Raw genomic sequence first — 21579 nt, forward strand, 5'->3', positions numbered from 1 at the left:
GGAGCTAACACCTGGGAGCTGCAGGGAGGGGCTGCTGAGGGTAAGAGGGGGGCATGTGCCTGGGGATGGTGACTCAAGCTGTTGGGGAGGCCGAACCTTTAAATTTTGTCCCCCCACTCTCAGCAGCCACCTGTCATCTCAGCCAGAAGCCCTTTGCCCCACTGCAGGGCAGAAGCCCTGAACTCTCCCTGCCAGTCTGGTAGGCGGAGAATGTGCGGGGTTCTGCGAGCTGCACTTTAACTATGCAAGAGCCGCATGTGGCTTGCGAGACGCAGTTTGGCCACTCCTGCTGTATACCATTGCAACAGACAGAAGGACAAATACATAACCTTTTATTTTCCTATTAATGTCTAAGTGTATTTTTGATCAGTTATTGTACCAGTTGAGCCTGGCAAACCCTGCAGATGTTTAAATGCATCTTCAAGGATTAAATGACCTGGATTTAATAGTAGTAGCTTTTCTGAGTTGGATTCTGAGGCTGTGTTTGTGTTGTAGAAGTAAGAAAGAACACAAGTTAGGGGATTGGCTAACTTGGTAGATGCACTTCATGTTTTCAAATAGTGTTTTTTAATCAAAACGTCAACTGTTACTGAGATATAGCAACAGAACATTGTAAAGTTAAATCAGGAACCACATTCTGAAAATCCATGGCCTTTGTTTAGTAGAAATGTGTGTATCACTATGGGGCCAGGGAAGATGCATGTTAGTCTGTCTTCAGCAACTTTTTCTGGGTTCTTTGGTTCTGCATTTTTCTAGGGGACTAGAGATAGGATGCTCTCAGTGGAGGATCCTCTGCTCAGAAACTAGCCCCCACCTTCTCACTTCACCAAAACCTCCATTTTGTTGTCCCTTCAGGGCACAGCACAAGGCAGTCCACTTAGGGCCTAATCCAAAGCCCACTGAAGTGAATGAGCCTCCTCAAGGGGGGGAAGTCTTCCCATTGAGTTCAGTGGCCTCTGGATCAGGCCCTTAAATTTCTCAGTATTGTTATTTATCACAGGATTATTGCTCTTGATATTAGCCTTAGAAGGGGAGATTGTCTATGGTTATTGCATAATGTGTTTCTAAAAAAATGAAATAGCACCCGGAGGCTTGACTGATGGGTGCAATTTTATACTCAGAATAGTCATTTGTAAAATAAGAAGCCAATAAATAAATGGGAGCCACGTGCCAGCTGTGTGTCTGAATTCAGTGGGAGCAGGACTGGGCTCTGTCTGCAACTATTATGATGGGAATAGCTGCTAAGAGAGAGAAAGCACAGATTGTTTGGACTTTTTTTTTTTTTTTTTTTTTTTTTTTTTTTTTTTTTTACAGAAGCTTGAGCAAAGGTTTGACCACTTTGGTATAATCACCAGAATTTGTCCCATTGTAAGGAAAAGGAGAAAAATTAGAAAAAGTACTTTTTTCATAAGTAATGTGAAAGAGGATTTCTAAAATGCAAGCAGTGCTTTGTTGCTCTGGTTATGTGACCAGTGATATGTTTGGAGAGTGAGATGAATAGAAGAACTGATTTTTGTTACTGATTGATCAGAGGACTTCATAACTGGACTGACGAGCACAGTTTTTGTGACCAGATACATTCGGAGTATTAGATATATTTCTATGGCAGTATTGTAACATCTAAGATTTTGGTTTGTTTTTTTTTTAAATTGTCTTCAGGTTATGGGTTAAAAAGCCATGTCCGAACCCATACTGGAGAGAAGCCCTATCGGTGTACAGAGGAGAACTGCACCAAGTCATTCAAGACTTCTGGAGACCTGCAGAAACATATCAGAACCCACACAGGTACAAGGAGTCTTTACAATGGTCGCTCTTTCTCTCTGCTTTCTTGGTTCTTTGTTTTAAATTAAAATCTATTTAGTTAGAGACACTATAGAAGGAATTTAACCCTTCGCTTTGAGTGACTTGTATTTGTGAAATCAGAATAAGTATACTCTGCCTTAGCGCACAACTGCTCTCAAAAGTCCCCTTTGAAGCCTACATGACAAAACAGTATTTTAGCATTACAAACACCATTGCAAGTCCTTAGCACAATAGTAATGCTCCTCATCTCAACATACAGTTTTTTTGGGAACTGTGCATAGGCCTTCACACTGCTATTGCAGTTGCACTATCTTTGAACCAGGTGCATCACCATTGAATCCTACACTGACTGAGTCCGTCTGCACCTTTGCAGTGCCATTGTGGATAAAAGTTACTAGAATTGCAGCTGCAACAGAGCAATTACTCCTCCCAGTGCCAACTCTCAGTGCTGCTACTCATCCTCCAGTGACAGTTTTGTCATTTCAGAGCTAGCTGTCAAATACCTTGCCAACCAGCTGTGTGCAGGTCCAAGAACTGTGGTACTCAGCTTGTCTTGGCTCTTTCTGTTTTCCCCATGCCCTTAGAGCAGCAGGGAAGGACACAACAAGATCATGCAGAAAAACAGCAAAAATACTTCTTATTAAAACTTTTCAGTTGTATAAAAAACAAAATCTTTTGGTGTCTTCCATGCAGTGGTGGATCACTTAAAAAATAAAAAGAACAAAAATCCCTTATTAGCAGCAGCATGGAAGCACTTTACACACACCATCCACTTACTATAATAGTCGTTGTATTAAGATTAAGATTAAACTCGGTAAGTTTATGGAGGAGATGGTATGATGGGATAACATGGTTTTGGTAATTAAATATTCATGGTAAATAGGCCCAATGGCCTGTGATGGGATATTAGATGGGGTGGGATCTGAGTTACCCAGGAAAGAATTTTCTGTAGTATCTGGCTGATGAATCTTGCCCATATGCTCAGGGTTTAGCTGATGCCCATATTTGGGGTCGGGAAGGAATTTTCCTCCAGGGCAGATTGGAAGAGGCGCTGGAGGTTTTTCGCCTTCCTCTGTAGCATGGGGCACGGGTCACTTGCTGGAGGATTCTCTGCTCCTTGAAGTCTTTAAACCACGATTTGAGGACTTCAATAGCACAGACATAAGTGAGAGGTTTTTTGCAGGAGTGGGTGGGTGAAATTCTTTGGCCTGCGTTGTGCAGGAGGTCAGACTACATGATCATAATCGTCCCTTCTGACCTAAATATCTATGAATCTATGACAGTCTGTACATCTATGGAATGTCACCTTCACTCCTGAGATCTGAAAAAGGGACATAAATTTAAAAATACACAGCCAGGATGACCACCTAACCCCTACTCAACCTCTAGTGCCATTAAATACCTCATGATAGTGCTCCAGCACCTCCTTGTTCTTCTTCCTCCAACCAAATACACTTGAAGAGTGATAGAAGAGTGAGCCCCCAGTTTATTAGATGGGATGGAATAGTGGGGAGCTTGTTGGACCACATGGAGGACATCCTTCCTTCAGACCCTGGCCTTTACCGCTCACATCTCTGGATTTTAGAGGCTAAACAAAGAGAGAGGGAAGGAAACCTTTAGTTGTACTTCAGATCCAGAAAAGAGAATCAAAACCACAGGCAAACAACAATTATAAAAACTGTTGAAAGAATAAAATCACTACATCTTTCTGGGCTTCCAGATCCAAAGTCAATCTACCAGTGGGCCAGGAGATACTTGTGATTCTTCACAATGATATCTGTATGAGGGCATACAAGTGTTCATCACCTTCTCCTCCCAGCTCTTGTGTAGATCTTTGTTGAGAACTGAACCATATTAATGCAGTCATTACACAGTGCAGACAAATACACATTTAGATACCGTAGATTAGGGCTCTCTAAATTTTTCATAGGATGGACCTCATCTTAATAGAAAAATTGTCCTGTGGATTGTCCCTCCTCTCATTCTTGCAATCACATATATTTGACAATTACAGCATTTGCTTACATAGAAAAGTCACATTAGTAAAGAATGTTACGTATTTTAATGCAATTTAGCAGCTGCAACTAAGGAGTTGAGCCAGCACCATGTAACCAGCCAGCTCTTCACAGACCACCAGCAAGTCTTTCACAGTCCATCAATGGTCAAGGGACCATAGTTTGGGAACCTCTGCCACAGATATTGGATGCTGCACCAGGAATTATGAATAGATGCAACAGTCCACAGGCTCAGCAATAGTTGCAGTGAGTTCTGTTTGTGGATAAACCGAGTGATGCACCCAAAACAGGATGACTAATGTGGATGCACTGAACCAGTGCAAGTTGCACAGTGCAGTTCTCTTCCGTAGACCATGCCAGAGGCCCTCAGCCCTGGTTGGCATTACGAACTAAAGCTGATATTGATCAATGCAAGATCTGCTGCTAACAACAAAAAACACATGCCCTCTTGAGTGATGAGGCACCTGACATAGTCTGCATCACCAAAACCGGGAAGGATGACTCCACAAGCCTTGTGTTGGTGCACTTCACTCCCCCAGGTTTCTCAATATGCCACAGACCTAGATAGCACAAGAAGGCAGGTAGTACTGCATTCATTTTTTCTGCAAACCTGAAATGCAAGAGAGGTGCCTCAGGTAAGACCACTTCATCTGAATTCATTCATCTCACAGTAGAAACCAGAGCCAAAGATAACCTAGATTTTATACTCACTTACAGACCACTAAAGGGTTCACAAGAGAGTTCACTGATACTTTGCCAGAGATGGTGGAGAGATACTCCAGACTTGTCATCCTGGGAGATTTAAACAAGGCCACAGATACAAAAGCCCAGAAACTCATCTCCTCACTTCCCTCCCAAAGGTGTTCACAGGTCATCTCTGGTTCCATCGAGAAATCCAGTCACATCCTGGACCTGATCTTCAGGCTCTATGTTAGGATAGAGAACATCACAACCTAGTCATTATTTTGGACTGATTGTTGTATGATTAGGGCAGTGGTCTCAGACTTTCCATTGCCCACACAACAAGAAAGACCAGTGACCCTGATTCAACCATGAAGACTCATGGACTCCAACAAATTCCAGAGCTTTCTAAAGGACAACAGTACCCCACATGCAGAATGAGGAGTTGAGGACCTGGTGAGTCATTGCCATTCCATAGTGGCCTCAGCCACTGCTGTGCTGGCTCCCAGTTGGTCCCCTTCTCCCCATCACCCATACAGATCTTGGTTTTCTGACACTCTCTGTTCTGGATGAAGAGAGAAGGGGTGGAAACTTGAGTGCCGATAGTGGAAAACAAAGCCTGATTCAGATAGCATGAAAAAAAAAATTCCTCAAAGCTTATGCTGTGGCTGTGTTACAGGCCAAGACCTCTGTTGAAGCTGCTAAATCCCACCCCAAAGAGCTATCCATTGTGGTAAACCTCTTCATCAGTCCTGAAAGCCAACCTGCAACAGAGCCAAGCACCAAATACTGCAAAGAGTGCCACTTTGCTGAAAAGATCATTCTGAGAAGCCGTCTCAAACAGCATGCATCTGCTCCACCTCCGATCACCAACCAACATCCCACCTGCATTTCCAGAGTTCAGTACATTCAATGAAGAAGTTTTGTATACCCTAAAGGAGACTCGATGCAAGACTCGTGACTCTGACCCATGCCCTTCTTGCTTGTGAAAGAGAGTTGTGAACAACTGGTGCCGCTCCTGACTGAAATAGCCAATGCCTCATTTAGAGAAGGAATCTTCCCTTGCTCCTTCAAACACCCAATAGTTTGACCAACACCTGAAGAAACCTACCCTGGATACTCAAGTCCTAGTCAGTTACCATCCTGCATCAAACCTCCCATAATTAAGCAAGTTCAGAGAAGAGCTAGCAAAAGGCTGACCATGCTCATTTAACTGACCCTAACATTCTGACCCAGCACAGTCTGTATTCAGGGCAGGGCACAGAACCGAAACTGCTTTATTGGCACGGATGGATAATCTCCTCCTTTCAATGGATAGGCATCCATTCTCATCCTGCTGGACCTCTCTGCAGTATTTGACACTGTTGACCATGACATTCTGCTGTCTCGCCTTAGAGGGGTGACATGGGTCCAGGATAAGGCACAAAAATGGCTTGAGTCATCCCTGGAAGGATGTTTCCAGTGAGTAGTGATAAGAAACTGCAGCTCCATCACTAGACCCTCACTTGTGGAGTTTCACAAGGATCAGTTTACTCTCTGGTACTTTTTGACATCTACATGCAACTAGTAGGTGAACTGGTTAGATGACATAGACTCAAGTGCCAACAATATGCAGATGATACACATTTCTACCTATCCTTTACCACATACAACCACACTACTTCTACCAAGATGGCCCAGTGGTTGGATGAGATCAGTTCTTGGACGAAGAACAGTTGGCTGAAGCTGAACCTGAGCAAGGCAGAGGGGAGTATTTTGAAAAGCTTATAACCCCGGTGTAGTCTCCATGGGTTGAAGATGCACATCTACAATTGGTCAGTTTAGTCTGTAGTGTAGGAGTACTCTTCGATTCCTCAGTGTTGCTGAATTCTGACATAGCAGCATCCACGAGTAATGCTTTCTACCGTCTCTGTCTGGCTAGGAAACTCCATCCCATCCTGGCCGACTAAGACCTAGCCTCAGTTATTCATGCCTTCCCCTCTCGTCTGGAGTACAGCAATGCAATATATCTAGGCATGAAGCCTTCAGCACTTGGGAAACTCCAGTTAGTACAGAATGCTATAGCGCATCTCGTCAAAATCACAGGCTACCTGGAACATCTCATACCTGTCCTTGACTCTCTCTATTGGCTTCACATAGAATCTTGAATCAAGTTCAAGGTCTTCAAAGCATTCCATGGCCTGGTTCCAGGTTACCCAAAAGATCTTCTAAAGCTCTGGGATGAAGATCATGATGGACAATTCTGCTCCTCTGGCCCAGTGGAACTCTCAACAGTAAGAGTAAAGCTCTTCTGTGTGTGAGACAGAATTTTCTCCCGGGGTGATCCAAGACACTGGAATGAACTCCCCTAGAAACTAAAGAAGATCACAAATCTAATCAATCCACTCCAAGTCCAAGGCGCATTTCTTTGACTTTGCCTTCTCTAATATAAACACATAGCACCAGGTATATTTTTATTAAAAATAAATAAAGACACACATTATCTAAACAAGACACTTCACTGCAAGGGCTTCTCCCTCTGTGGAGAGGATGAGAGAACAAACAACATGACAGATATGTAGTTATGTGGCTTAATGCACTACTGAAAGGTGTTTAATGAGTGCGGTATAAAAACCTATATAGACAGGAACCCTCCCTATAAATGCTGAGCCTTTTCTTTTCCTTCTCCCTGATGAGACTCGTAGACTTTAATGTCAAGAGGGACCACTGTGATAATCTATTCTGACCTTTGCAAATCACAGACCACAGAACCTCACCCACCCACTGCTATAATACACCCATAACCTCTGTCTGAGTTACTGAAGTCTTACTAAAACCAACGAGGAGTCCTTGTGGCACCTTAGAGACTAACAGATTTATTTGGGCATAAGCTTTCATGGGCTAGAACCCACTTCATTGAATGCATGGAATGAAAATACAGAAGCAGGTATAAATACATGAAAGGATAGGGGGTTGCTGTACCAGTCTTATTGCAACTCACGCCCCAAACTACCTCAACCTGATTCTCCCTCTTCCTCATTGCCAGTTTTACCCCAGGCCCACTTATTGCTGCCAGAATGGTTTCTCCACTTACACAGGGACCTTCCCTGACCTTCCTGGCCTGGTTGAAAACTAATAGTTGAGAGATGGTCATCTGGAAGGGCATATATCCAGGAATTAATAATGGTTTCTGGTACTGGGGAGGAGAGCAGGACTTGTTCTAGAAAACAGTTCTGACCTGCTTTGTTTGTTATTGTAACCCTCTTTAAACTAGACTGAGGTAGACTAGCTAACCAGCAGACCCTGCTCTCCGCCTTTTGAAATAGCCATCTTCCAGCCACCTGGAAACTGGTCTGTTTTGTAACAGTTAAATTAGAAACACAAAGGGCTGGGTTCACAAACCAGTTGTGTGACATTCCTGCAAACATTCTTTACACTTACACTAAAAAAACTGACTTTAAGGAAACACTGTTGCTGGGCAGGTCTGGCTCCAACTCCGCTCTTTTCTACCTGTAATCTAATGTGCGGTGTTCAAGGAAGGATTGTAGAAACCATGGCAACACTACATTGCGACATGCACATTTAAAACACACACATACATCCTTTTGGCAGGAAACTGACAAACTTTTCTAGAACTGCTGTTTTAAAGAATTACTTACAGTTTCCTCTGCCAAACAGCTAACTGCTCTGAAGTTTCCTGGGAGTTAACGTCTGTCTCAGGGCTCCTTTTTTTATTTCTGTCTTACAATAATGATCCCTGCCCCTCCCTTCCTGCCTCCCCCCACCCCAGCCTTTCCTGAGCATGTGGGGAGGCTACCAATATAAATAATTTATTACATGATTTTAAAAAAACAAATCAATGTGGCTGTTATTAAGATAGATGAGTGTAAATTAGAAAATGTGGGGTGTCGAATTTATCATTCATGTGTAATTTTTTGATGCAGTTATACCATGGATGAATTTGAAACTATTTACTATTCTAAGGTGAAAAAACAATGAGGAGTCCTTGTGGCACCTTAGAGACTAACAAATGTATTTGGGCATAAGCTTTCATGGGCTAAAACCCACTTCACCAGATACATGGAGTGAAAAATACAATAAGGAGTATATATATATTATAGCACATGAAAAGATGGGAGTTGCCTTACCAAGTGGCGGGAGGGGTGGGGGGACAGTGCTAACGAGGCCAATTCAATCCTGGTGGAGGTGGCCTATTCTCAACAGTTGACAAGAAGGGGTGAATTAGCACTAACCCCCCACTTGGTAAGGCAACTCCCATCTTTTCACGTGCTGTAATACATATACTGCTTACTGTATTTTTCACTCCATGCATCTGATGAAGTGGGTTTTATCCCATGAAAGCTTATGCCTGCATAAATTTGTTAGTTTCTAAGGTGCCACAAGGGCTCCTCGTTGTTTTTGCTGATACAGACTAACACGGCTACCACTCTGAAACCTATTCTAAGGTGCTGTGTTTGAAGTTCTATTACACAAAATAGATTTGTTTAAAAAAAATAATAAAGGCAGCCATGTCTGTAATGAATTTGCTTTGGTATTTTGAAGAAGTAAACTAAAATGTCAGGGATATTTATCTTTAAAAAGTTGTTTCTGCCCATGCAGAGTAATCGTTTTTATTAAAGAGTTTTAACTATGAAAAAGCTTTAATTTTAAAAAAAATCCAATTATATGTTAAATCACTAAAACATTTTTGGCACTTTGTCAATTTCAGCTTATAAATGTACAAATTGTATAATACACTTACATTTGATAATGTGTTGGGTTTTTTTTAAATTGTCTAAATGCATATTTACATGTTAAAGAGCATTGAATGGGTAGGAGTCATTAAAAGCTTGTGAATAAATGATACAAATTGGTAAGCACCTTTAATCTAAATATTTACACAATTTGACAATTTTATTGAAAGGCCGTATGATTGCCCCAGTTTCAGCTAAATATTTAGTAACAATGATTCAGCTAGTCTCAGCAGAAGATTTGTTAATTCAGTATGTTCCTGATGTTTGTGTTCAAGCCACAGAATGGATTTACATGAAATACTTTTTCCCAATATGATCATGAGCTGTGGAAGAGACTCCATGTGTTTTAAGGGCCAAAGATTCTAAATATTTTTGTATTCTAAATCTATCACTTTGATGCTGGTTGTAAAATGGAGAAGGATTATAGGCAGAGCAATTTTAAGAAAATACTAACAAATTTTTAAAAATACCAGTAAGCAGTTGGTAGTATGTCTCTAATTAAAAATACAAAAAATATATATTCCAAATGAAAGACTGAACCCCATTCTCTGCTGTGCAGGTACATGCTAGAGTAATTGAATTCTGCATACCTAAACCGCCCCTGTTCAGTAGAACATTATTGACTTCCTGTTCTAAACTGATGTATAGTAGTGCTATGTGCTGTTATGTAGCTACTGTATTTACCCATTGAGGTGGCTACACATTAGTGATGGATTATCCATGCTTATAGTTTGTATACTTATTTTAAGGACCCAGGTCTGCAGTCCTTATGCGAGAAGTCCCTTTTTACACAAGTAGTCCCAGTGGCTGAGTAAGGTTGGCAGGATTTGGTGCTAAATTTATAAAGCATTTTTGGTTGTTTCAAGATGAAGGATTCCGTAAAAATGTAGGGTCATTTTCTTGGAACACCCACAATACTTAGATGGCAGGATCAAGCCCTAAAATGTTAAAAACATTTTATTAGGGGTTTATGTGGTTCTATTGGGCACACCAGTGGAGCTCCATAATAACAAAAATAAATTAAAATAGTTAATGTCATGGTACCATATTGGTTAAAAAATAATATAAAACAGTTCCAAATAAATCTTGTAAAATGGACACAAAACACATCAATATTTAACTGTTGAGGGCATAGCTGCAGTTCTCTGCAATCCTTACAGCAGGATATTATGTTGTCCGTATACTGTTTATCAAAAGAATGTTTGGAAAAATGTGTACAATCAAACCCTAACCTCTTTGTGAGATGTTAACTTTATTAACAAAGGCCCTGATTCTGCAATTTTCATCCACTTGGGTAAGACCCCGGGCCTATGTGACTCCTAGTGGTCATTTGGATCCACCCAAGTGGATATGAGTACAGGATCAGGACCAAAGACAGTAAAAATCAAAATAAAACTCTGCTCTAGCCTTCTCCCAGACTTGGCTTCTTCTAGGGGTCAGCCCACATTCTAAATCCTCACTTTTTCAATATAGATGAGGTTACAAATCACCTCCCTCAGTAATTCAGCAGAACCAAATTAACTATTTTCCCAATACCTGCTGACAGGGTGGAGTGTTTCAGGCAAAGACTGCCAGCCTCTTACATATTTTAGTATAAATTTATTTCTTTCCTTCCTGTAATATTTAGGACACAGTTTTAGTTATTAAATACAAAATAATTATAAAAAAGAACAAAATTTTTAAATGCTTTAATTATGATTGACTAAGAGAATGAATTGCTTTGTGATTCAACTCTTCAAAATCAGCTTATGCTGCATGTAAAAGTTTACATATTAGAAGTTAAAATTAATTTTATGAAATAAAGTGAGCACTGTTGATGAATTTATTTCTATAAAATGCTGGTCTTCTTTGTGTCTTTCACAATATTTGCACATCATTGTGTCATCATGCATTTATACAGTCCTTAATAATAGAAAAATTATATTCTTCAAGTATGTATCAGTGTGTATCCTACTGTATGTATTCATGCACCAGGTGTGTGAGAAACCAGGGTTTCTTTGAATAATAGTGTCTGTCGGGGGCCATGCATGCCCTCTGTGCCTCCTCATGCCCTCATATGAGGGCATAAAGGGCAGTGTGGCTGCGATCCTCCCTCAGTTCCTTCTTACCACCCATAGCAAAAAGATGGAACCTGGCAGTGTCTGACCTGCTAATTTTAGCTTTGGCTAAACCTTCTTGAAGATCCTCTAAATATAATATCTAATATCTTCAGAAGTCTTCTGATTACCTTGATTTTTCGACTGCAGTGATAATTTAGGCCTATCTTGACTAACCGCTAGATTCCTTCCTCACCTCCCAAGTACTCCCTGTACAATACTTCTTAACATGGCAGTCTCAAAAATTGCAGGCTTTAAGCCGTGTCCATCCTGCAATTGACTAATTTCCTTAAAAGTAAGGGCCTTATCTGTCTAGGAGAATCACGCATAATGACAGAGGCTCAGTGTGCCTGTCATTCTCTGCTGAGTTGCATAAGTCACAAGACGTGAAGCTGAAACTCAGTCTTCCGGAACGATCCGTGAAGGTCTCCTTGAACCTTGAGGAGATGAGCTCCAAGGTATCCTGCTAATGGACAAGCCAGTATTTATCCAGCACCCTATCTACCAGACAAGCTACACTGAATACCAGTGCAGAGAAAATGGAGCTGAGAAAGGGCCAGGCACCAGCACTAAAGCCAATCCCAACATCCCTTACATTGAATTGGGCACTAACACCTTCATTGTTGACCCCAAAAGAGACCACTCTGAATGGGACACCAAAAGGGACTGCTCCAAGTAGACCTTGGACATAAGGACAGACATTGCATATCCTTCAGAGGGAAATCCACCAGGCCTTGCTCAGTTTCAAGGGCTAGAGAGAAGGAGTATCCTAAAGTGCAAAAGACCTTGCCAGCCCTGATCTTGGCTCCAGTGGTGCCCCCGTTGGTGTTGACGTCAAACATAGAATAAACTTGGGGAGAACTGGAACAGTCATTGGTGCCAAAGCACCTGCTAGTGCCAGGTCAGACTCTGGAACTGAGAGCACCATACGCTTTGGCAGCACCCCAGAGGAAATCTATTCCTCACCATCGGCAGAGCAAACGTTCTCCCTATCTTCAAGTAGCAAATCTTCTCCAGGGTGGTCACTAGTCAACACCATGGAAAGGTCTGTCAGCTTTCCCTGCAAGCCTGCACCACCGCGGATTCATAAGGAAAGGCACTGGACTAGCCAGCACGTGGTGAACAAACTGTACTTGTATGTTATGCTTCCATGGCCTAAATAAGGTTAGTGGGGTCCACCAGCCAGTCTTTGCCAAACTTGAGGAAGAGGTCACTCTGCTTATCAGCATCTCTTGCCAGACCACATATGCCAAAGTACCAGGAGGAATCGGCTCTGCGGGCAGAGCAATGCCAATGCTCTGTATCACCACCAAAACATCAGTAGAGTTCAAGGGAAGAGAGTTCTATTCCTAGTATTTCCTCATTCCAAAGAAGAAAGGAGGTCTTCATGCCATTGAGGGGACTCAATGAATACATTTGTTGCCTCAGGCTCAACATAGTAACAATTGGTTCCATCTCTCTGAGCTCAAGACTGGTTCAGAGGTCTGTACTTGCAGTATGCGTACTTCCATATAGCTATCCATCTGCCCCTCAAAAGAATCTAAGATACACAGTGAGGCCCAACCATTAATCAGAGAGGATCCTCCTCTTCAGATTCTTCTTTGCGGTAAGAGTCTTCACGAAATACTTTGCAGTAGTGGCAACACATTTAAGGAGGCAGGGAATCCATGTCTACCTGTACTTTGATGATTGGCTCATCAGAGTCCGTTCCCAACAGGGGATTGCAACAACTTTGGGATACATCTTTTCCCTGCTCTCTCAACTAAGACTCCATGTGAAGAAATCATCCCTTGCACCATCGCAGATGATAGAGTTTATAGGTGCTTTGATCAGTTCCACATCAGCCAGAGCCTGCCTATCAGAAAACCAATTCCAGTCTCTCCAGTGGGTGGCAAACAACCTAAAATTGAACCCCCAAATGGTGGTGCACACATGTCTGGGACTCTTTGGCCACAGGTTTGTGTGCATGTAGATGACACTGTTTGCCAGTCTTCACCGCCAACCATTATAACTGTGGCTGAGGTCCATGTACTCCCTCTCCAGGCATCACATGAACAGGAGGGCCACTGTCCTGCCTCAGGTCCTACAAGAGATCCCTTGGTGCTAAGACCCAGTGAACATGTGGAAAGGGGTTCCCTTCTTTGTTCCCTTCCCAGCTGACATTTGCCACATACACTGCAGGAACAGCCTGGGTGCCCACCTGAGCCATTTGCAGGTGCAAGGGACATGGTCTCTGGGTGACGTAAATTTTATATATGAATGTCCTGGAGCTGAGAGCTATCAGACTAGCCTGTAGAGCATTCCTGCCTGTTCTGCAGAACACCACAATGCAAATCCTAACTGACAGCATGTCCACTATGCACTATATACATACCAAACAATGAGGTGCCTGATCATCCCATTTCTGCCAGGAAGCCATCTGACTCTGAATGTTGTGTCCCCAACACAAGATTACCTTGCTTGCTATATACCTACCCAGGGTCGGCAATGATCTGGCAGACTTCTTAACCAGGCATGCAGTGACCAGCCACAAATGGTCACTGTAGGGTCTATCATGGTGCCATTATTCCATCAATGGGGGACCCCCACAATAAACTGGTTTGACACAGAAGACAACACCAAATGACCAAACTTCTGCTTAAGAGAAGGTGAGAGTCTTGGCTCATTACAGCTGCTTTTTCTTCCTTTTGGTGGTCTTGAGGGATGCTATATGCTTTTCCACTGATTCCCCTAATCCCCAGGATAATATCCAAGATCAGGTGAGACAAATTTGCGGTCATCCTGATAGCCCCTGACTGGCTAAGGCAGTTTTGGCTGTCAAACAAGTTACAAATGTCCATGTAGCCTCCTCATTCCTCTGAGCCTGTCTGGACATATCATCTTAGAATCAAGATCAGAACTTGCACACAGATCTGCAGTGGTTGTAGTGATGGCTTGGATATTGGCTGGGTGAGCACTACAGACAAGAGATTGGTCTCTGAAGGTTAAGAAAATTCTCATCCAAAGCACGAAACCTTGTAGCAGGAAGATTTACTTCCTCCTAATGGAAAAGATTTTCCATATGGGTATTCTAAAATAATATGGACCCAGTAGAGGTACAGATACCAAAGTTCCTTGACTATACATAGCTACTAAAACAGGCTGGACATTTAACTCTTTCAAAGTCCACCTACCAGCAATATCAGTATGTACACCTTGGTAAAATCACAGTCTATCTTCTCGCATCCAAAGGTATTGAAATTCCTTAAAGGCCTCCTTCATGCCTACCCTCCAGTTAGAGACCCTACTCCTTTGTGGAATCTCTGTCATCCTCCTGCAACTCACAAAACCACCCTTTTAACCACTGTTGGATTACTCAGTACACTGTGCCATCAGGGTGGTCTTTCTGGTTGCCGTCACTTCAACCCCAGAGAGTCAGAGAGCCTCCAAGCCCTCATGGGTTGTGTGGCCTACACATCATTCTGTAGGGACAAGGTGGTGTTGAGACCACATCCCAGGTTTATCCTTAAGGTAGTCTCAATCCTTCACCTGAACCAATCAATTGCCTTGCTAGTCTTCTTCCTGAAGCCACATTCTGGATGTTGCCAGGGCCTTAAAAGACCAATACTTCCCAGCTGTCTTCCCACCTCTTAGTGGCCATTTCCAGCCCATTTAAGGGCCAAACCATCTGATCACAGAGAATCTCCAAGTGGATTTCAAAGTGCATTTCCCCTTGCTGTCAACTGGTTGGCAGGCCTCACTGACGCACACTCCACTAGGGCAGCAGTTCTTAACCTTTCTCTTTCTGAGGTCTTCCCAACATGCTACAAAAATTCCACGGCCCACCTGTGCCACAATAACTGGATTTCTACATATAAAAGACAGGGCGGCATTAGGGGGTAGCAATTGAGCAATTGCCTGGGGCCCCAATCCACAGGGGCCCTCATGAAACTACATTGCTCAGGCTTCATCTTCAACCCTGGGTGGCAGGCCTCGGGGACCTGGGCTTCAGCCCCATGCAGTGAGACTTAGGCTTTCTGCCCTGGGCCTCAGTACGTCTAATGTTGGCCCTGCTTGGAGGCCACCTGAAACCTGCTCGAGGCTCCGGACCCCTGTTTGAGAACTACTGCACTAGGGCATAGCCTGAATCTACCACCTACTTCAGGAACATTCCAGTTTCTGAGATCTGTATGGCTGCAGTGTGGAGCAACCCACTGTTTTGTTTTGTTGTTGTTAAACATTATTGCCTTGACATGGCAGCCAGGGCAGATGCCAAGTTCAGGAGGCAGTGCTACAGTCATTGTTCGACTAATGTAACTGGAACTCCTCATTCCCACATCCAGAGGACACTGACACATTCTCTAAAAAGAATACCTACAGTAATTGTGGCTCTTTGAGATGTAGTAGTCAGTGTGGATCCCATAACTTACCTTACATCCCTGGTTTTCAGAGTCCTCCACAACATTGGCTTTGAATTGTGGGGGAACTGATAGAGGCTGATGGCTCTCCTGCCCTTTATGCCCTTGTATGGGAACATGAGGTGGCACAGGATATATGCATTGTCCCAAAGGACACTGTTGTTCAAAGAAATTCCAGCTCTGCATGCATAAGGCACGTGTGAACCAAAAGCGGGATCCACCCTGATTACAGTATCTTGAAAAACCACAGTTACTGGACGGGAAGTAACCATTCTTTTCTTGCACCAGTTGATCTGTCTTGAAATGTTTTCTATGTGAGGTTTTCTTTCACAGTAAGACTGGGCTAAAGTATGATCTAAGAAATGCATGAAAAATCATTAATCAGGTACTTCAGAATCCGAAATTTAATCTCAATCCAGTTACTTATTTTTGTAGTGGTTTATAACTTTATCTATATACATTTCTATATTTGTTCCAGGTGAAAGACCATTCAAATGTCCCTTTGAAGGCTGTGGAAGGTCATTCACAACATCCAATATTAGAAAAGTTCACATCAGGACACATACTGGTGAAAGACCCTATTACTGTACAGAACCAGGATGTGGGAGAGCATTTGCCAGTGCAACCAATTACAAGAACCATGTGAGAATACATACAGGTACGTGAGTGACATTTTGTTTGAAGAGCAATTTCCTTTTTAGCTGCTGTGATTTTTCTCCGCAGTTGTTGCTGCACATCAGAACTGGGGTAGAAAGTTTTTTATAGTGATGTGTCATGGTTTTTGTTATTTTATTTAACCCTTTTCTCTCCTTTGACCAGCCACAAATGGTCACTGTAGGGTCTATCATGGAGCCATTATTCCATCAATGGGGGACCCCTGGATTGACTTGTTTGCCCTAGGAGACACCACCAAATGACCAAACTTCTGCTTAAGAGGAGGTGTGACTTTCTCATCCTGCTCTCAACACAGTTGTACCTAGGGCCTAATCCAAAGCCATTTGAAGACAATGGAAAGACTTTAAAGGGCTTTGGATCAAACCCTTAGTCCCCAAGTTTCACCTTTATTGTTAAGTAATGTAAAGCACAAACCTCAGCCTGATGTTGGCTGTTCCTAGAATTTTTCTCTCTTGGGGTACTCTGTCCCTGCCCTTAGTTCCCCCTCCCTGGTGGAAAGAATCAAAATCTTCTGCTGCTCTTCGAGAGATGTCCCTGCGGGTGCTCCACTCCAGGTGTTGGTGCACCGCTGCGCCTTCACTCGGAGATTTTTACAGCAGCACTCACGCGGGCCACGCACGCGCGGTGCCTACCTCATGCACCAACTGCACCTCAATAGTGTGTACGCAGCCCGGGCTCCTCAGTTCCTTCTCTACCATCTGTGGCCTGAGACGGAGCTCAGCAGTCTCGCTCAATTATTTTTTGCTTAAGATAGTTAGTTGTTTATACAGTTTACCTAGCTTTTTTTAGTCAGATAAGTTACATTTCTCCCTTCTTCTCTTAAAAAAATAAAATAAAAAAATTCCTTCCCAGTTTTTTCTGTCAGTTAGACAGTTTATACTGAGCCTGGCTCGCCAGGTTTTAAGAGATGCACTATGTGCAGAGAGGCCATCCCTATCTCTGATGGCCATTTTCAATGTGTTTACTGTTTGGGGGAGTCCCACATCCCCCCAAAACGTGCCCACTTCAGTAAACTGAAGGCTAGGGCATGAAAGGATAGAGACCTGAGGCTCAAGTTAATTCTAATGAAGTCCCTCAGACCTGCCTTTGACCCAGATCAAGAGTCCTACTCGAGACACAGCCCTCCTAAGTCCACTAAGGACAAGAAAACAACAAAAAACTGGCCAGCTTCATCACCTCACAGAGACCAGCCAGCATCCAAATGGTCTCCTACCAGGTCTGTCTCGTCAGTGCCGAACACGGCTCAGCACATACAATACTCCGGGGATCTCTGGCACCGTATGTACCCCAGCTGCTGCTGGTATGCACCGTTCCGGTGCCAAGGCTATGGGCTTAAAGTTGCCTGCCTCTTCTAATACGGCACCGCACAGCACTGCAAAGGACTCGGTGCCAACTCAGCTGAGGCTGCCCGTGCCACACAGAAGTACAGTTGCTGTCCCAGCGCCGACACCTCAACCACCTATGACTCCGCATATGGCGCCGCACCAATCGGCACTGGCCGACCATGCGGCACCGCCGCTGCACCCAGTACAATATATTCCGGCTCCTTCTACCTCTGCACCACAATTTATTCATTCCAGCGATTTGCTAATTTCGCCAACTCCAGATTCCTCGTTACTTGGTAACGATCTCTCACTGGAACCGTCGGCATGGCACCGACAGCTGTCCCCTGTTTCCTCTCACTTTTCTAGTGATAAGGATGATGAAGTGGAGGGAGTTTTTTTCACCACACCATTCCACTCTCATTCACACTCCTGCTAACATAGGACTAAGGAGACTGAGGTCCTCATATTCTAGGGTCTTACAACCCTGGTATGGACACCTGTGGATGGGACCACCCATGCCCTTCCCCAGACAATGGCATTACTGGAACCCATGGGGGTCCTACAGCAGGCACCACAGTAGCCGGCACAGCCCACGCAGAGGCGACACTAGATCTCCTCCTGTACTCATGCACGCTTCTGTGATGGACGGATGGGAGCAACCAGCAATGGTGCATGCAGACGAGGAGGCACCTGAATCCTCTCCTAAATAATAATAATTCTTCCACCTCACCGGACAAGGGCTATTATGCCCCCACTACCAACAACAGCAGATGATTTTACTCATTTTCAGGACCTCTTCAAAAGAGTGGCTAATGAGCTCAAGATCACTCTGGAGGAGGTGTCAGACTCAGCATGAGCTAATCGACCTATTACAAGCTTTGACCTCCTCCAAGATCGCCCTACCTATTAATGGAGCCATTATGGACCTTGTCAGGAATATCTGGCAAACCCCAGCCACCATACACCCTACCTACAAAAGGGCAGTCCGGAAATTCTATGTTCCCTCCAGGGGCTCAGAATTCCTTTTCATGCACTCAGCACCAAATTCACTGGTAGTAGAAGCAGCCAACCAATTGAACAAACAGCAGCATTTTCGGTCCACTCCATCTGATGATAGCAAAAGAATGGACCTACTCGGCCGCAAAGTTTATGCTTCATCCACACTATAATTTAGAGTGCCAAACTACACAGCCCTACTGGCCAAATATGATCACAGAAATTACAGGAAACTCATGGACTTTATTAATGACATCTCAGAGGACAAGAGACAACAATTCATAGCAGTAGCCTCTGAAAGACAAATTATTTCCCGCACAGCATTGCAGGCTGCCCTCGATGCTGCAGACACAGCTTCCAGGTCCACCACGACTGCCGTAGTGATGCGTCAAGCTTCATGGTTTACCTCTTCTTCTTTCCCACGCGAGATACAAAACACCATGGGGAATCTCCCCTTCGATGGCGAGAAGTTGTTTTCAGGAAAAACCAACGTGGTGCTGCATACCATGAAGGATTCCAGAGGGACGCTCAGATCCCTAGGCATCCATACAATAGCAACTAGAAGAAGACAATACAGGTATTAGCCTTACCCAATGCACATGATACGTGGCCTACATACAACAACAGAGGCCATACAACCACCAGAAACAACATTCCCAGAGACCCAGGCATCAGCGACGATGCCCCACACCACTGGCACCGTCCCAATTCCCTCCACCTAATAAGCAGATTTGAAGCCTTGGTCGAGGGTATAGAAGACCTCCCACCCACTCCAGCATTTATACTTCTCATCCAACCTTTTGGTCACCGTTTTGCTTCCATTCTACCACAACTAGCGAGTTATGGACAGATGGGCCCTAGAAGTCATCCGATAGGGCTATTCCATCCCTTTCCTGTCCATACCCCCCACCCACCTTCCACCCCGTCCTTCTTTAGGGACCCCTCTCACGACCACTTGTTCTACCAAGAGGTGCAAAATCTTCTACAAATAGGAGCAGTGGAGACAGTGCCCAATCAGTACAGGGGAAAGGGTTTTTATTCCCACTAATTTTTGACAGAAAAGAAAAGTGGGGGATGGTGACCCATTCTCAACCTCAAGTGACTCAACAAGTTCGTCGAAAAAGAAAAAATTCAAAATGGTTACCCTCACAACCATAATTCCAGCGCTGGAGTAGGAAGATTGGTTTTCAGCCCTTGACCTGCAGGATGCTTATTTTCATGAAACTATACACCCTGCCCACAGGCGTTTTCTCAGATTTGTCATGGGCTCAAATCACTAGGTTCTGCCCTTTGGCCTCTCAACAGCACCCCGTGTCTTTTTCCAAGATTCTCACAGTGGCAAGAGCACACCTACCGAAAAAAGGAATCCTAATTTTTTCTTACCTGGACGATTGCCTGCTGAAGGTGCAGACTCTTGAGGAGGCCTTCCACGCCATGCAGATGACCATCAACTGCTTCCAGGGTCTTGGCCTACAAATAAACAAAAACAAATCCACATTAACTCCTACTCAACGACTAGAGTTCATAGGCACTCATCTTGGTTTCGTAACCGGATTTGCATAATCTCCCATCCGACGGATTCAGTACCATAAAGAATCTTGTTGCCAAGTTGCAAGACAGCCCACAAGTCACTGTTCGGGACCGTGTGCAACTTCTCAGCCATCTGGCCTCTTGCACTTTTGTGGTCAAGAATGCATGCCTCTACATGCGATGCCTGCAGAGTTGGATGACCACTGTCTACAGACCGAATGTGCACAGCCTAAACATACTTCTATCCATACCTACCAAAGTCAAGGACTCACTCACATGGTGGACTTGTCCACACAACCTCTGCTCTGGAGTCCCATTCGTGCAGGAGTCCCCCTCCGTTATAATTACCATGGATGCTTCCCTCACGAGCTGGGGAGCACACATGGCACACCACACCACTCAGGGATTCTGGTCCCCTAGAGAAGCCTCACTACACATAAATCCTTTAGAGCTCCAGGCAGTCCACAACACCTGCCTCCAATTTCTCCCATACATCCAGAACCAACATATCAGGCTCATGACTGACAACATCGTCTGCATGTTTATATAAACAGACAAGGGGTAGCTCGATCCCACTCACTCTGCATGGAGGCTATGAAACTTTGGAATTGGTGCCTTCAACACAGTATCCAAATTTCAGCCTTCTACATATCTGGTTTACTAAACACCACTGCAGACGAGCTCAGCAGATCTTTTCCCGCAGATCATGAATGGGAGATAAACAATACTATCCTACACAACATATTCAAAATACGGGGCTACCCGCAACTGGATCTCTTTGCAACCACGACCAACAAGAAATGCCCAGAATTCTATTCCAGAGTGGGCCTAGGAAAGCACTCAGGGGGAGACGCATTGATCATCAAATGGAGTGACAATTTCCTATACACATTCTCCCTGATACCACTTTTTCACAGGGTATTACAAAAAATACGAGCGGAGAGGGCCAGGGTCATACTAATAGCCCCTACATGGCCCAGACAGGCATGGTACCTATTTTTAACGAGATGTCAGTTTGTCTGCCGATTCCACACCCCCCCCCCCCGAACCTATTACCACAACACAGGGGTCAACTACACCACGCCAGCGTAACAATGCTGCACCTCAAAGCATGGCTCCTCAGTGGTTCTCTAATGAGGAACTAGACTGCTCTGAACAGGTACAAAGAGTACTGTTACATAGGTGGTATGTGTGGATTTTGTTCTACTATCTCCATAAATGGACGAGGTTCACTCACTGGTGCTCCACCAAGCAAACAGCTCGTGCTTCCACCCCTCTTTCACTAATGCTAGACAGTTTAAGTTCTAAAAGACAATCTGGGCTCTCCT

The 21579-nt window shown here is 44.0% G+C and overlaps 1 protein-coding gene across 1 annotated transcript in view; it reads left to right on the plus strand.

The window, feature by feature from the left end:
* The window catches only part of ZNF143 (zinc finger protein 143), a 73539-nt gene that overhangs the window by 33925 nt on the left and 18035 nt on the right, over nucleotides 1-21579 (plus strand). Inside the window, exons 10-11 of the mRNA XM_074955027.1 lie at nucleotides 1660-1785; nucleotides 16204-16383. Coding sequence (XP_074811128.1) covers nucleotides 1660-1785; nucleotides 16204-16383 — 306 coding nt within the window. The remainder of the gene's footprint in view (nucleotides 1-1659; nucleotides 1786-16203; nucleotides 16384-21579) is intronic.

Source organism: Natator depressus, chromosome 6 (genome assembly GCF_965152275.1).
Source record: "Natator depressus isolate rNatDep1 chromosome 6, rNatDep2.hap1, whole genome shotgun sequence".
NCBI classification, from domain to species: domain Eukaryota; kingdom Metazoa; phylum Chordata; order Testudines; family Cheloniidae; genus Natator; species Natator depressus.